Source organism: Falco peregrinus, chromosome 11 (assembly GCF_023634155.1).
Source record: "Falco peregrinus isolate bFalPer1 chromosome 11, bFalPer1.pri, whole genome shotgun sequence".
NCBI lineage: Eukaryota > Metazoa > Chordata > Aves > Falconiformes > Falconidae > Falco > Falco peregrinus.
Genome location: NC_073731.1, coordinates 28,252,996 through 28,268,516, shown reverse-complemented (window position 1 = coordinate 28,268,516; position 15,521 = coordinate 28,252,996). Strand labels below are relative to the sequence as shown.

The following is a 15,521-nucleotide window of genomic DNA, read 5'->3' as shown; positions in this document are numbered from 1 at the left end:
ACTCATATTGCTGCTATTCAGAGCAGACTGCTCCTGTTCCCTCACCTTCTGGATGCATAAAACCAAGTAAGAGCATACGTTGGCTCTTTCATGACCAGCTGTTTCAAACTAAGCATGTATATGCCTCTGCAGTAGTTTGGTAAACAGGCATGAGCACATAATTCCAAAAATGTCCCATGGACAAAAGGTCTTTCAGAGCCATTTCACAGTCAAAGACCCTTCACCAGCAACTCATACCCTCACTGTCAAACTCAGTTGCTTCCTCAGGGCTGTGCCAACAGCCATTGCAAACCCTTCCAAAGCAGCTTCCAAGATAGCCAGGCACAGAGAAAAAGCTTCAGAATATTAAAGACCATTGACATTATTCTATGCTTAGATCAGAGAAAACGTCTCAAGAAGTTTTCAAGGAAAGAATTCAAGAAGCACTCGCATTGTGTACTCAAATCAAGCCATTAAAAGTTTGGTCCAACGGCTCCTTTTCAGGAAGTTAAGAAAGAAAACGCAGCCCTAAGCCTTCATTTAGCCACTCAGCTCCACAGACTTGTAATGAAGTACTTGAGCATGTGTTAAGTCCCAAAGTCAAACTTCTGTTCACCTTTATCAGAAAGTGGTTCCCACTATGCAGTAGAATACATCCTGAACAATCCACACTCTTACCCTATTCAAACCAATAGCCCAGGATTCCTACTTCAGTCACTTCAAACTGCTCCACTGCAGCTGTATATCTGCAATATTGGCAGAGGCTTGGGATAGGAGGGAGATAAGGGGTAAGAGTTTGGAGAGCGTTCTGGATTAAACCAAATCTCACACATCAGAGAGCAAGGGGTCATTTCTTTGCCCTCAGATCCCTGACGGAGGGATGCTTGTTTATGAGTCTCTCTGTTCCTGTCTTTTGTTCGTTGTCATTGATGCTGGTTTTATCCTGCAACATGTCACTCCTCCAGTGGTTTGTTACAATCACCTGCTGTGATTTGTTCTTAAAATATTTTAAAACTCTGTGGGTGGGGATAACATCTTCTCTTGTCTGATGCCCAGAACAATATGATTCACAGCTGAATATCTTACCCATCAAAACAATTCTTTCTCACCTCCATCAGTGTCCTTGTACAGAAACCGAATTATCCATTGCCTTCAGTGGGAGTAGGATCGGCCTCCTTAGATATTGTGATTAAATAAATATTTCCTTTTTGCTCAGTTACTGGATTTCAGGTTTTTGGTTTTGTTTTTTTTAAACCAAACCTCATATTGCATCAGATTGATGGCTTCATTTTGACAGATTCAAAACTATGGCTTATACTGTATGTGGTAGCTTAAAAATTAATCAAATGCAGAAACTTTGTCGGAAATGTCAGGATGGCACTGACAGTCATGACTCCCAACAGATCTGCTCTGTACTGCACATCTATTCGTCCACTGATTCTAGGAATCTAAGCACTCAGATCATCTCAGCAGGGAGCCTGGTCTGGCTCTGTAGTTCTTCAGGCTTCAAGTACTACACGGAACAAATTCCTAAGCAGTACTCCACACTCCTAGAGCCCATTGGTGGTCCAGAGAGGTGTTGAGCTCACTTCCCCGTGATTTCATGTACAAATCTTGGCTCTCAGTATTTTCTTTGCCATCTTCTCTACCAGCTTTTCACTAACTCAGATAACTTTTTACTACATAAAGCATCATATTTAAATTGAAAAATCCTCTCTAACTTTCTGGGTATACTAATTTGAAAGAACAGTATCTGTGCAAGGTAAATAAAGGAACAAAAAGGAAAAGAAAACAGAAACTTTCCCAGTTTACCAAACAACACACTAACCTTTCCATCAGCCAGGGTCTATAAATGAGAAACAGATGTTTTTCTGAATGACAAGCTCCCATTCAATCACTAGTCCCTAGTTACTCAATTAGTTGCAAGAAGGGAAGGTGAAAGGTTTTAACCAGGCTGCCATGCAGCATTAGACTAGTTGACAGCAAAGGTCTCCTAGGACCTTAAAATCTGTGAGTATGTATTCCTAAAGTCATTAAGAGATTTCAAATTCATTTACTAGGGAAAAAGATAAGAACAGAGATGAAAAAAATTAATATTACCACACAATGTAAATCTGTTACTGGTCACGAGAACATTTTGTCTGCTTTAAACCAACAAACTGAGAACTTGTAATTCACTGTGTAGGACCCAGAGGGTCCCAAAGCTCAAAAAAATCCTGTATTTTGTCTGCTCCTATCTGCAATCAAAGATCCATAGGCTCTGAAAGAGGTCTAATGTGGCTTCCAGCACGGAACCCCTCTTAATATTCAGGATAGAAATTGAAATATTGACTCCACATGTTTGAACTAAAATTACTTGTTACATATGCATGAGACAGATTCGTCAGCTGAGGAAAACAAAATTGCCATTATTAGCTTTAAATTGTGTGTGGTGTTTTCCATTCTAGCCTAGGCAGGCTATCAAGATAACTTTGCCTTAGCAGTGTGCCAAACTTTATGCCCATGAAGTAAACAGGTGCTTAAAATAAACAATCCTGAATGTGAAGTATGCTCAGCTGTTCTGAGGAGACTTTTTCATGACAACATTGCAGTCTGAGCTAATGCAGGAGAAGGATTTGCTGCCGTGAAAGTCCCTATCTTATCAACCACCTCTTATCAAGCAGTTTTGTACTGTGACAGAATATCAGCAGCCCATTAGCAATGTCAAGCTGTCACGAATTCACACAGCAGTAACCTTTCCCACTGGCCATGCTATCACATTCTTTGCAGGGAACTGACTGGAGTATTTAGTCAGGACTCCAGATGGATGGAGCCATACCCTAACTTGCTTTCCTGCTGTTTCAGCAGCCTTGCCCGGCCAACTCCCACCACCCCCTCCATCACATAACCTCTCGTGTGCAGAAATATCCCAACAAACTCCACATTTGTTGCCACAAATCAGATTGCCCCATGAGTCCAATTCTCCCTTAAACCTGCATTTGGGGAGCTGTGGTGGTGGTGTACCTCAAGCCACTTTGACAGCACACCCAAAAAGGGAATAGGAAAAAAAAAAAAAAAAAAAAAAAAAAAAAAGAGGCTCTGGGCAGAGCACAACCCAGGAAGCCCTCTCCTCTCTGATCAAGTGGAACCTGCTCCTTTGCTAGCACTGCCCCTTCCATGAGCCAGCAGGGAAGGATGCTGAGATAATCTGGACACGTGGAATGAGTTGGTACTGTTGGTAGTATTAATCGTTCCCTGGTGCATTTTTTTAGCCAACAACTGCAAGATCACACTGTGATAAATCTTTACACGTGCACAAGGTCAACTACAAGATGTGGCTCTTGTAAACAAGAACTGCAGTTCCATAAAGTTGCTGAAACACACCAAGGTCAATGCCATTCACAGCATGCTCATTAGCTCCAGGACACAGCAAGAACAGATATAAAAGGAACTAGTTGTCTTCTGCTGCTAGCCTTTAGGGTCTAGGCTGCTCTTTCTCCCCTTCTCTGCCTCACCCCACATGCATAGAAGAGGGTCCCATAGATCCAGTTCTGTGCAGCTCAGCATCTTCTCTTTTGCTTTAACTAATACACATTTTCATATGTTAGCCCAGAGTCTCCTCCAAGAAGAAGGGCTTTTCTACTGATTTACACAGAGCTCCTGCAATACCTGAGCACAAGCCAGTGCTGAAGCACCAGCTGTAAACATATATAGGAATTTGTTTATAAACTCTTCATACCTACCATGAGTGGCATACTGGTTTTGAATCTTAGCTGGTCCAGCACCAGAACTACAATTCTCTTTCATTAGAGCATACCAGAAAAAGAAAAGAAGATAGCACACTTGGTCTGTATCAGGATCTGGATTGCCCAGCACACTTGTGGCAGCCTCCTACTGCAAGACTCAAAAAGCTCCTAGTTTTCCACCTAAAAATTGATGTTCACAGAGGAGGGATCTGGAGTCACCAAAATATTCACAGAGCAAGAAGACAAGTTAATGGTATACCATCTGTGCCCATCATAGCAGAAAATTCATCAAATTCACAGATCATCCTGTGCCACTGCTTCACTATCTCGATTGCCAGACTCAATTAGCTAGTCACGATTAACATGGAGGTTCAAGTTTCCACCTTTCTCTAGAAACAATGAATAGCTGATATGTCAATTAACATTGACATATGAACCATTACTAATCTGTGTGAACACAGCTTCAGTTCTTCAGTCCTTCTTTATAAAACCTCAGAATCGGGGCTGGCTTCCACATTAGTATTACATTTCAGAGCTCTTTAACTTAGAATCCATACTAGATAAACTTCATTCTTCACCTAACTATGAATACTTACATAAAGCAAAACTTTGATATTTTAGTACCTTGGAAAGTTCAAATTCCAATCCAGTTTAGGATCAAATTTATAACTATAATACCCTAATTGTAGCAACAATCTCATCCACGTTTACACTTGACTAAACTAGCATGAAAGATCAACAAAAGCAAAATTGGTAATAATCCTGTGCCAGTCTGTAGGGCAGGGCACAGAGCTTTCTAACCAACTAAGGATATTGTGCGATCCCTCAAGGAATTAAAAAATTCTGTAGCCCAAAATTAGTGCTGCATGTAATTTACCCCTAAGCAGGGCACAGGCAAGGTCCACAAACTCTTAGCCCCACAGTACCCAGTAGACATGCACCCCTCTCCCCTCCCCAAGCTTCCCAGCTGGAAGCTGCTTTGGCATAAGTTTCCCTGCCCAAGTATCTAGGCAAGGAGGGGGCGCGAGGGGCAAGATTAGCATTGAGCTGAGCTCAGAAACAGAACTTGGCACTAGTAGTTCATAAAAGAAGCAGCCTTGACTTGTTACAAGCTTTTGAAGAGTCAAGGCTGCAATGCTAGCCAGGGGAAGCCCAAAGTGAAAGAGGAGGCTCTGGGACAAACTGTTCAAAGGTGTCCAGCATGTGCAAGGACAACCCCACACTCCTGTGAGACACAGCCCCTTCTTAGGTAGTTATCAGCAGTTGGTGTAGGAAACAGTATCAGTTCATGGGCTTTGATTTTAAAGTTTTCTAGCTTCTTAAACAGAAACGGAACAAACATTGATTTTACTTAAATCCCTTTTAAAAATCAAATGTCAGAATTACTTACTGAACATATGAATTATATATAGATGCCTATATTTGAGTTAGGTTTTCCAGATCTGTTGTAATTACTAAAATTATTTCTATTGGAAATGCCTGTATTAAGTCAGTGCACCTTTATTTAAAAAGTAGTTATCTCAGAATTGCAGTAAATTCTGCAACAAAATTGCCAACAAATCTAAAATGTAAAAGGAACATAAAGTCAGTCAAAGAAGAGAAAAAAGCCACTTAGCAAACCAATAGTCTTCACAGTTTAATATTTAAAAGCCATGGCAATTGTGACAGTATCAGAAAACTTTAGAGGAAAAAGATGACTAGAAAAAATAAGTAATCAAGCTACATTCCAGGAGCAAGCCGTACAGAAAGCTGGAATCTTCCTTACCTTTTTACCATTCACAAAGAACACTAGTTCATCCCCCATCTCGTTTGGAGCCATCCTGCACACCTTTCCAAAATTCACTCAAATAGGGTCACAGATCACCCTTCCAAGAGCAGCCCTATGCCCCACAGTGAAGTGAGCACCAGCGATACGACAAGTAATATGAGTCTGCCTAAAGAATGTTTGACTTTATTTCTACATCATTGCCCTGTGTAACCCCATATTATATAAGAGCCAACGAAGAGGCGTGCCAGCTGCGTTTGGTTGGTGCTTCTGCAGCAGTAATGACAGAAAAGGAGCTGGAAAGAGCAGAATGACCCGCCCCCTTTTATATAGCAATAGATCACAATTCAGCTGCATTCCCTTTAGAGTATACTGCCAGGCTTGGGGCACTCAGTGTGCCACTGCAACAGCTGCCAGGAATTCACAGTATTTTGCAATACAAGGCAAACTCTGGAGGAGGGGTGTGCGTGTGTGTCTCCCAACTATCCCTCACTGAATATTGACAAGAAAAAGCTCTGTTTATAGCCATTCACTGGGCATCCACCATGCCCAGATCCCTAACAAGAGCGCCTGCTTATCTAAAAACTCTTCAATACATGCACATCAGCCAGGAGACAGACTACAAGACTAATTCACTATTTTCCTTACAGTTTTAAAGCTACAGTACACTATCTGCAAGGACATAATTTAAACATGTATTTTTGTCCAGATAAAAGCAATTCTACAGAACTGACATTCTGATCCAGCACCTCAAAAGAGGTGCTGGGCTAAGACCACAATGTTTTCACTGGGTTCTTAAAGCATTTAGGCTTACCTTTTTCAGCTTAATCCTCACATCCTCAAACTTAGTTGCATGTTGCCAGCGAAACAAAAAGGAAAGCCAATTCTTTGAAGAATGTTTTGTCTTTCAGTTTCTTGGTGGTGGTTTCTTCTGGTTTCTCCATTACACAACCATACATTTTGCATAAAGTTTTCCTGGTTTTTCTTCTGAAATTTTCACAGAATTGTCCACAGATGCCAAATATGGCATGTGTTGGTTTCACAAACAAGAACTCTAAACCCCTAATTCCAGTTTTAAGTTCTTCCACAAAACAACAATTCTAAAGTTTCATGGAAATTTCCTAGCACTGTACTTAATCCTGTCTGCTCCATTCTGATTTTTGTGACTTTGCTTTCCTTCTTCAGCATACCAGGCTTGTTAGTTTCAATTAGGTGGGTTTCCTTTTGTTTTCTTAAAGTCCCTGGGAAAGCATTACATCAAAGTCTTCCTCCCAGGAACCTCTCTGAACAATTCACAAAACAACAAAACCTAATCAAATTATTATTTTCATAGAATCATTTAGGTTGGAAAAGACCCTTAAGATCACTGAGTCCCATCATAAGCCTAAGAAAAAGTCCTTCCTTCAGTATTTTGGAAATGTGTCAGAGTGAATACAATACACACATTATTTTTACCAGCTTTTCTCTTCTGACTCATGTATTCTATTGCCCAGTTTATCCTTTAGAAAAGCTATTTTATAACAAGTGTCAAACATTGTCTCAGCACTTCCTTACAGGCATTCAGTTTGCTGAAAGCATAGTTCACAGCAAACTTGTGCTTAACACCAGCTGTTAATCTACATTTGCAGTAAAGTTGTGCATAGCTGAACTAGTGCTGACACCTATTGTCTGGCACCTCCCACTTTGTGGTGTAAGAGTATTGGAAAAATGACACTTTTCTCCAAATCTTTGGCTGTGTTGCCTTGTATCTGTGCAAATTTACACAAGCACTACCCTCACGTAGCAAGCATCAATCTCAAAATTAGTGTACAAGCCTAGTACTCATAAGTAGTTTTGAAATATTTAAAATAATTATTACTCATAACCACAGGTAACGTGTTACAGCAATCTTAAAGCAACTAACCATTACAGCATTAACACCAAAATCAAACGTACTTAATTTCCTAATCTGTGTTTTCCATAACGCATAATGTTGTTCTTAGGTTTAAAGAACACCTGTAATCAAGTCATCTCTTTTTTAAGGAATCCCATGTGCAAATTTTTGCCTAGCCTTAGCTAAAATACCCCTTTCTGCTAAACCAGAAACAGCATCTTGTGATATGCCATCATAATGTTTATTTTTGACCCATCAATCTCCGATGTATGTAATATAAAAATAAACACATCCGTAATAGTGACCTCTATAGGCAGATTACACCGTAATATAAAACTTCAGACCACACCTCAGCAGTGTCACTGATCATACAGTACCAAATCCATTCATTCTGTCCTCAACCTGATGGGATAGTCTATTACCATACCCATTTCACAGGCAGCAAACCAAGACACCTAGGAGAGGAGTTTTCCAAATCCTCTAAATAACTCTGGAGCATGAGAGTGCTTGTGCTATTGATGTCTCCTAGCCATTTTTGGAAACCCACCCAAAACAGAACAATGGATTGCCAGAAGTGACAGAAAGGAGTGAAAAAGGAAGGCCACCAACTCTCAGTAAACTTCTATAACATAAGAACATCTCTATTAGTGTAGAACTCAAGTGAGCTAAAACTAAAAAAATTTGCCAATCAGATGCAAATTGGTTATGAGACAAAGCATTCTGACTTACCAGTCAGTCAAAGTCTAAAAGGTTTCCCATTTTAGAAACCATCCCTTTGCCCATTCATAACTTAAGAGATAGGTATGGTTTAGAAGCTCAAAATTTTCTGCAGTCTCTCTCAGTAAAAAGCTCAGAAAGCAATAGATATTAGTCAAGAATAATATTTTTTTAAAAAAGCAGCTGGCTTTTCTCATTCTGACTGATTAATCCCACAGACCTGGCTGTTGCAATCATAATGATAATCTGTTCGGCAGATGACCATATGTGTAGCTCAATAAATACGGTAAAATTTACAGAAACCCCATTCCTACCTAAGGAGTTTACTGACAAAATTAGGTAAACACATGAAAGTACAACAAACCAGTGCCAGAGGTAGAAAAGGAAAAGGTTTAAAACAAAGGTAAGGTGGTGTGTTGCTTTGTTCTCCTGTTCCTTTTGTGGAAAATAGAAGGAAAGAACAAATAGAACAGACAGTTCTGAAAAGGATTCTGTGGAGGGATTTACGAGGAGCAATTCTGTAAAGCAAATAGTAAAGAAAAAGTCCCAAGTCATTGATGCAGTATCCCATGCATCAAGCTTCCAGGGTTTTCACATTAACTCTGCAGGCCTGCTGCCTCTCTCTAATAGTCAAACTACTTCTACAAATTTATGAAGTATCTACTGTTGCTAAAGCATGTGTACAGCACCTTCCAGTGGAAACAACTTGTTTGCTTTAGATCCGTGGCTGGCACAGATAGCCTTTCTGGAAACATGCACTAGCACTCTTTCCAGACGTCTCAAGAGATCTCCACCTGCTGCAATCAGAGTCAGTTATAAGGGCACACCAGGCTACTTAGGGCTTTACACACCATATCTTACTTCTTAGAGATTCTTCTTCAGAGCATGAACTACTGGTGGTTGCGTTTTCTTGTGAGCGTTCTCTGTGTAAATAAAAAAAAATAAATAATCACATAGTATTGATTATAGACTGTGAATGTGAAGGCAGAGTATTGCCTGAGGATGCCTGATCTCCCTGACATCACCTATTGACCACTGTGGAAGACTGGCTCCTGAAATAAGTGGACTTTTTATCTGACTGGATAGGAACATTCATACTTTGCCAATAAAGTCTCCCAAAAGATCTCAAAGAAATGGAATCTTCAGGATCTTAATCCAGGCAGTAAACTTGCTACTTTGAAAAAATACGCAATACCTTACTTTCATACTCATATGGCAATTTCATAGATTTTTTTTCTTATTGCAAAGGCATTTCTCAGAGTAAAAACAAAAAAAAACCCCTAAGTTTCATGCACTTTCTTATGAGGTGTCTAAATTATTTGCTGGTTACAGATACAGGTTTAAAAAGGATCATGGTCACAAAGCAAATACAAATTGGATCTCCTCATGAGGTTTGTGAGTGGATACTACCTCATTATTCATGAATCACTAATCATTCAGTGTTCAGTTTATAATTGTATGAATATTGTCTAATTGTATGGATTAATTTCATGAATTATGATCTCTTCAGCTGCATTTGAAAATGGGTGGAGTTTAATTATAGTTCTTTTCCTTGTCCTACCACCTGGCTTCCTCTGGCAGCAAGAAGAAATGAACTAAGTTAGTTAATTCTGCCTTCTGTTGAGAAGTACCGGTTGTCACTAGTTTTCAGAACTATTAGCGAAACAAGACTTTTGCATTAATTCTATTTGCAGTTTTTCTTTCATTACCTAGCTCCAGCAGACCAAATAAAGGTTGTTTCAGATATCTGACCCAAAAGGCAACTTCTTTCCAAGCAGACATGTTAATGCGTGTTCCTTGTCTTCAGCAGCAGCAGCTAACTTGACACCTATCAGGCATCTTTTACTTGCTTCCAGGGTATCATGAAAGAGAAACTGCAGACCCCTGCCCTGCTAATATAACTCAATAAAATCAGTAAGGTATTTTAAACTTTCTTCTTGGCCTTTCTTCCTTTTCATCTGCTGACATTCTAGGAGTACCTCTGTCCTAGGATGAAAGCAGCAGAGTCCTCTTGCAGAGACTGGCTGCTCTTTGTCACACGTGGAAGCACCATCTCCAGCATTTCAAGGAGGAAAGGGGAGGGGACAGCTGCAACGACCATGTAAAGCTCTTCATTCTTCTGAACAGCTACTAAAGCACCTCCTCTCTGGCATCAAATAATGCCCTGATATTCCAAGATCCCTGAGCAGGCAAGTAGGAGCTTCTGGATCAGCCTAAGTCAGTAAAAGCTTGTTCCCACCCCATACCCTACATGGCTAATTTTCCACTGCTTTTCTTCCTAGGAGACAGTCTCTACACAGAGGTCTGCCTCACTTATTTTCTTCTGTCCCGGTGAAGGGATGGGTGAATTTTGTTCAAGAGATCATTTAATCTAGTTTTCTCTTGTCTATACACCGGATGCAGTCCAGCACACAGCTCCTTTTTTGAAACAGTGGTACCAGCTATATGATGTAAATTTCTATTTAGTATACTGTCCTAAACCTGTCTAGGCATCTGCACAACTCCTCTGGCTGCCCTGTGTATCTCACTGTTAATCACTTTCTCATTTTAGAATGCAGTATTTTGGTGGACAGTTTGTTCAAAATAAATCATCCACAGCTGCTTCTGTTAACAAAAGAAGGATTCCTGAATCAACCTAATATTTGACTGCTGTGTCTAGGAAGGATTTGCATACCAAAAGCTTGTGAGCATTCTCCAGCTACTTAAGTTTGTCTAAGAAAAAGACTGCCTCCCTGCACAGACCTGTACCTCTTAGTACCTTGTACTAGGATTTCCTTATAGGTCCCAACTGGCTTCTACCATTAAGAAGACTGACACTTGGCAAAAGTACTTTTCTAGACTGAACAAGTATGGCAAGCCAGTCCCCCAGAGAATTTCAGGAGAGTTTTGTTACCAGTATAATGCAGGAGAGCAGATGCCATCATCATCATCACTGAAGCAGGATAGTTGTCTCAATTACAGCCATTGTGGTCAGCTTGTATCACCCAGACTGATTTACCTTCAAAACAAATTCATTTTAAATAATTTGCCACTACGTAAATATTAACAGACAAACATCAGGCAGGAAAGCAGAAGACCCACTGGAAAATCATGGGCAGTGCTGGCTCAAGATCAATTGCTACAAACTCAGCATGAATCATTTAAGGTGAAAATTAGAAAAGCCATAAACATTATAGCAGTAACATTGAAGAACACCCTTCCAAGAGCAGTGCATGAAAGAAGAGATGAACTGCTTTCAAAATGAACCTTGAACAGCCTACAAACTGGATAATATGTTGTGCATATATTACAGAAGTTACAAATATTACTCAAATTACTTCAAGTCCTGTGTTTCCCCTTCAATCTTACCTCACACCCGAAAGACAGATTTTCTTAAGTCATGTTCCTGATATCCTACAATCTTAACCTGGAATAAAAAAGCCTTCATACTCCCAAAATTATTTTATTAGACAGGGAAGAAAGATGACTGCACATGGAAAGCCTGGAATTATGTACATCTTAAACATGTCTACAAATCCCTGACTACTCAGAAGAGATATATTAATTACCTGGATTATTTTCATTTATAAGTACCTCAGTCAGACTTGCTGCTTTCAGTGACAGACTTTGTGCCCAGGTATGGGCATTTAAAGGCACTAAACAGAAAGCTTACATCTTCATCATTCTTGAAGCTTTCCAATTCATGAAGAATAAGTTACCTCCACTTTTCAAGTATTCACTAGAAAACCAGTTAAAATAGAAATTAATGTATTCCCTCTGTTATGCTTCTTCCTATATTTGCATGATGAACTTAGACCCAAAATATTTCTGATCATTTACCATGATTGCCCTTTATACCACCTGATGACAAATACCACTGTTTTCATCTCCCTTTTGAACTGGAGTGGCTTCCTTTTTTATTAAAACTGTTTTCCCCCACTTATTTTGTATCCTGTATTATTTTATATCTGCATAGAAAAGACAGAGCTGACAGTTTTCACAGTTGGCAGGAGATTACTTTGTAGAACTCAAGCCAGCAAAACAAGGCTGAGATATTTACCAACAAATGAATTACAGGGCTGTTGCAATAAAATATCCAGCATGACTAATGCAGACACCTAACTAGAGTACAGATATACCTGTACTTTCAGGAGAATGCTGCTGATGTATCTCGATGTAAACATGATTACCAACCTTGTTAATTTAAGACGATAAGATAGGCTTTAACCAAACAGCTTAGAAAACTACTTGAGAAAAATGATAAAAGAGAAGATAAGGTATAAAGATATGCATATATAGGAATTCTCAAAGCTGCTTTTCCCAGGACAAGGTAAGTGTGCCCTAATGGTTACACAAGGTTGGGACTGTAGAAATTGATAACCAACTCCTAGCTGTTTTCTGCTCTCTGTTATCTCTCTTACTAGCAATACAGGAATGTGCGATCGCACCTCTGTCTGGTTTCTGCTGAGCAAACCCATGGTTTCTTTGCAATGCTTTTTCAGTGATCCTTCCAGAAGATAAATCAGATGCATCTCAAGCATGCAGAGAGGCCAATATTAGACACTTTATTAAAGATGGCACAGAAAGCTTTTATTCCCTTGAACAAAGTAGAAGCTATTTTATATAAATAGAAACACAGTGGAGTTGAACCCAGAATTTCAAATCCATCTCCCTTGAAGACTTTGATGGTTCTAATCCTAAACTGGATTCCATACATAAATGCTCTGACATTTCTGTCCCAGGAGAGTTGCAGCAGTGGTTCTATAGTATTATTGGGTATATTACCACAATAGAATACTTCCAATAAGAGGGAGACATTTCAGTTTCTGTGCCACAAAGTTTGCAATCTAAACTACTAAACCAAAAGCCTCTGAAGGAAAAAAAAAAAAAAAGGCTATGAGATCCCAGAGGAAAGACGTAGTTGTTATTTTTATGATACTGATTACTGCAGCAGATAATAGCTTTTAGAAGCCAGTAGAGTCTGTAACATGCAACCTCCTGCAGATTCCACACATGACAGAATATTAAGCACAAAAATACAAACAGTAGCCTGCACAGACAGGTGAAATAAGTAAGAACTGACAGGATTCTAGCATCAACACCAAGCCATAGATATTAAGTACTCAGATCTTTTTCCATCACCACAACATCACAGCTGTGCATGGCAGAAGCAATTTTTTAATCAGATCTTTATTTTATGAAACTTATCTGTTGAACTGGTCAGCTAATATTTGCCTGTATTCATAGATTTTACTTTTTAAATTTTTTCCCCCTAGTCCAGAAGTTTATTATTGTCAGTCACTTCTACTGTGACTGAACAAAGATCAAGAACAGGGCCCCACTCTGGCAGTCTCTTCGGCAGTTCAGAGCACGGAGTATCTGCGTCACCACTTCCACTTCTTCCACTTTAGACAAAGCAGCTACAGACTAGGGGAAGAATCACAATCTAGCAAACACCCATAAGATCAAGGAGTGGCAGCCAATTAGATACATGATGATTGTTACTTTAGAAATAGCAAAAAGTGATGGTAGACAGGCTCTCACTAGACTGTTCTGGAAGCTACATTTTATTCTTCAAAGGCAAGGTCCATTTCTAATAGTTGCCTCTTCCTTTATGGGATGCAGACTTTCACCAGGCTGGCCTTCAAACACCTATTTTGATCCATTTATTGGAGTCACGCATTGAGTAGTCTGCACTATGTATGAGTTCTATGAGTAGAACTGTTATTTGGACAAAAAAAGTTTAGTTATATCTAACTTTCCTAGTATCATAAAATGTACAAAACTATCCCTTGAAAAGGAACATTCTTATAAAACCAGCCTTTTTACACATCACACTTCTCATTTCTACATGGATTTAAAAGAGCTAGTTTGAGTTTCTTATCTTACTGAAGAAATTATTGCAGTACAGAGAAGTTAGAGAACCTGACCAAACGGCAGGACAAATAGTGATGACATCAAGGGTGAAATTTTCAGGAGTACTGAGAGCTGAGCTCCTTTCTCACTGTACTCAGTGGGAGAGAAGTTAAATAAAACATCAAATGCTTTCTGAATTCCACCTAGTGGGGAAACCACCCACCGTTTTCACTGAGACTAGAATCTGAACCCAGAACCTATACTCTGTTGACAGAAACATAACATGTACATATCTTCACTGTGTTTACAGTTCCCAGCACTGACGTCCCAGAAAAAAGGATGCAAAGTCAAAAAAAGATCAATTAAAACAAAAGTAAACACATTGGACTGTTTTCCCACACTGAGAAAGCAACATAAGCTTGAAGAACAGCGCAAGTACTACCAATTTTCCTGGAACAGTTTTGTTTTCTCAATTAAGAAACAACTATGGAGTGAGTAGCTTATTCCATAATGCATAATCCAGTGAATTTCCAAGAGCAGGAGAGTTTAGAGAGTTCAGAGTATAATCTGTTATCACAAGTCCTAGATGTCCATTACATCTTATTTGGATAAAGATTTGTAGTGAGTGCAGCCACTCAACTCAAGTAATGTTGCAGTCTAAGATACAAACTGGTTTAGTTTGTAGTTATTCACATCTCTTCTTTGTATCTCAGGAAGATCCCTTTAGCACAAGAAATGGTTTTTACGTTAAAACCACTAAAAAACCCATATATAAATAAAATTGAGTACCCACCAGTTTTGGGGCACCATTGACGACATCTTTGATTTTATGAGGTATTTTTCTCACGCTTCAAGTTTCTCAGGTCTCCTAACCTGATGAGTGTTCAGGTCAGCATTTCTTGTAAGAAAAAAAAAATTGACCCTGATCCCTTACTTGCACTGACGTCAGAGGAAGTTTGGACGCAGAAAGATGACACGATGTTCAGGATAAACTACAGAAAAAAAATAATTAAGAACTTTCATGGTCAGTGTCTGCTGATCTGTGACAGCCTGACTCAGCAGCGACTTTGCAAAAAGCAAGCCCCTATTGGGCGAGGAGGGGGAGCGGATCCCAGAGCTGGTCAGCTGGAGAGGTCAGCGGCAGGACTGCAGGAGAAGGTCAAGGGCCTGGCAGGCAGCACCCGGGCCCTGTGCCCGGTGAGGGCAGGCAGGGATGGCCAGGGGGGCACCACCAGGGTAATTCTCTTGCCTGCCCTGCTCACTCCACAGTGGGACCCCAACGGTGAGATACAGTTGACCATCCACTTATGGCAGCTCCTCCAGGCTAAGAGTTTGTGAAGGCCAGCTTAAATGCAGTGACCCCTCTCATCAGCAGACATTAAGAGAAGAAAAAGGACCTGCAAGAAAAAAAGTGATGGGGCATCCCCCCCGCTCCTCTAAGTGATGCTGGTGAGGGGTCCCTGGGCACGCTGCGCCCCGGCGGGCCGCCCGCCACCTGGCGGCTGCTCCGCCAGTCGCTAAAGGGAGCAACAGAGACACTTGTAAAGCATTTCAAAAAGAAATTATGAACACAGGAAAATTATTCGATGGAACAAATAGGATACATTCGTTTCTCTGGAAAAAAATT

At 40.0% G+C, this 15,521-nt stretch overlaps 1 protein-coding gene across 3 annotated transcripts in view; it reads right to left on the bottom strand.

Annotated features, from left to right (window-relative positions):
* Nucleotides 1-14,858, bottom strand: part of XDH (xanthine dehydrogenase) — a 63,235-nt gene extending 48,377 nt beyond the window's left edge. For 2 of the 3 annotated variants that reach the window (XR_003557401.2, XM_005244235.3), the window contains exon 1: nucleotides 5,470-5,715. Coding sequence is in view for 1 of the 3 variants with exons in the window: in XM_005244235.3 (XP_005244292.2) it covers nucleotides 5,470-5,523 (54 nt within the window). In the remaining 2 variants the exon portion in view is untranslated. Of the gene's footprint in view, nucleotides 1-5,469; nucleotides 5,716-10,952; nucleotides 11,058-14,687 lie in introns of those variants that run through there. The other variant, XM_027796451.2, reaches the window with a different exon arrangement.
* Nucleotides 14,859-15,521: the final 663 nt, after the last annotated feature.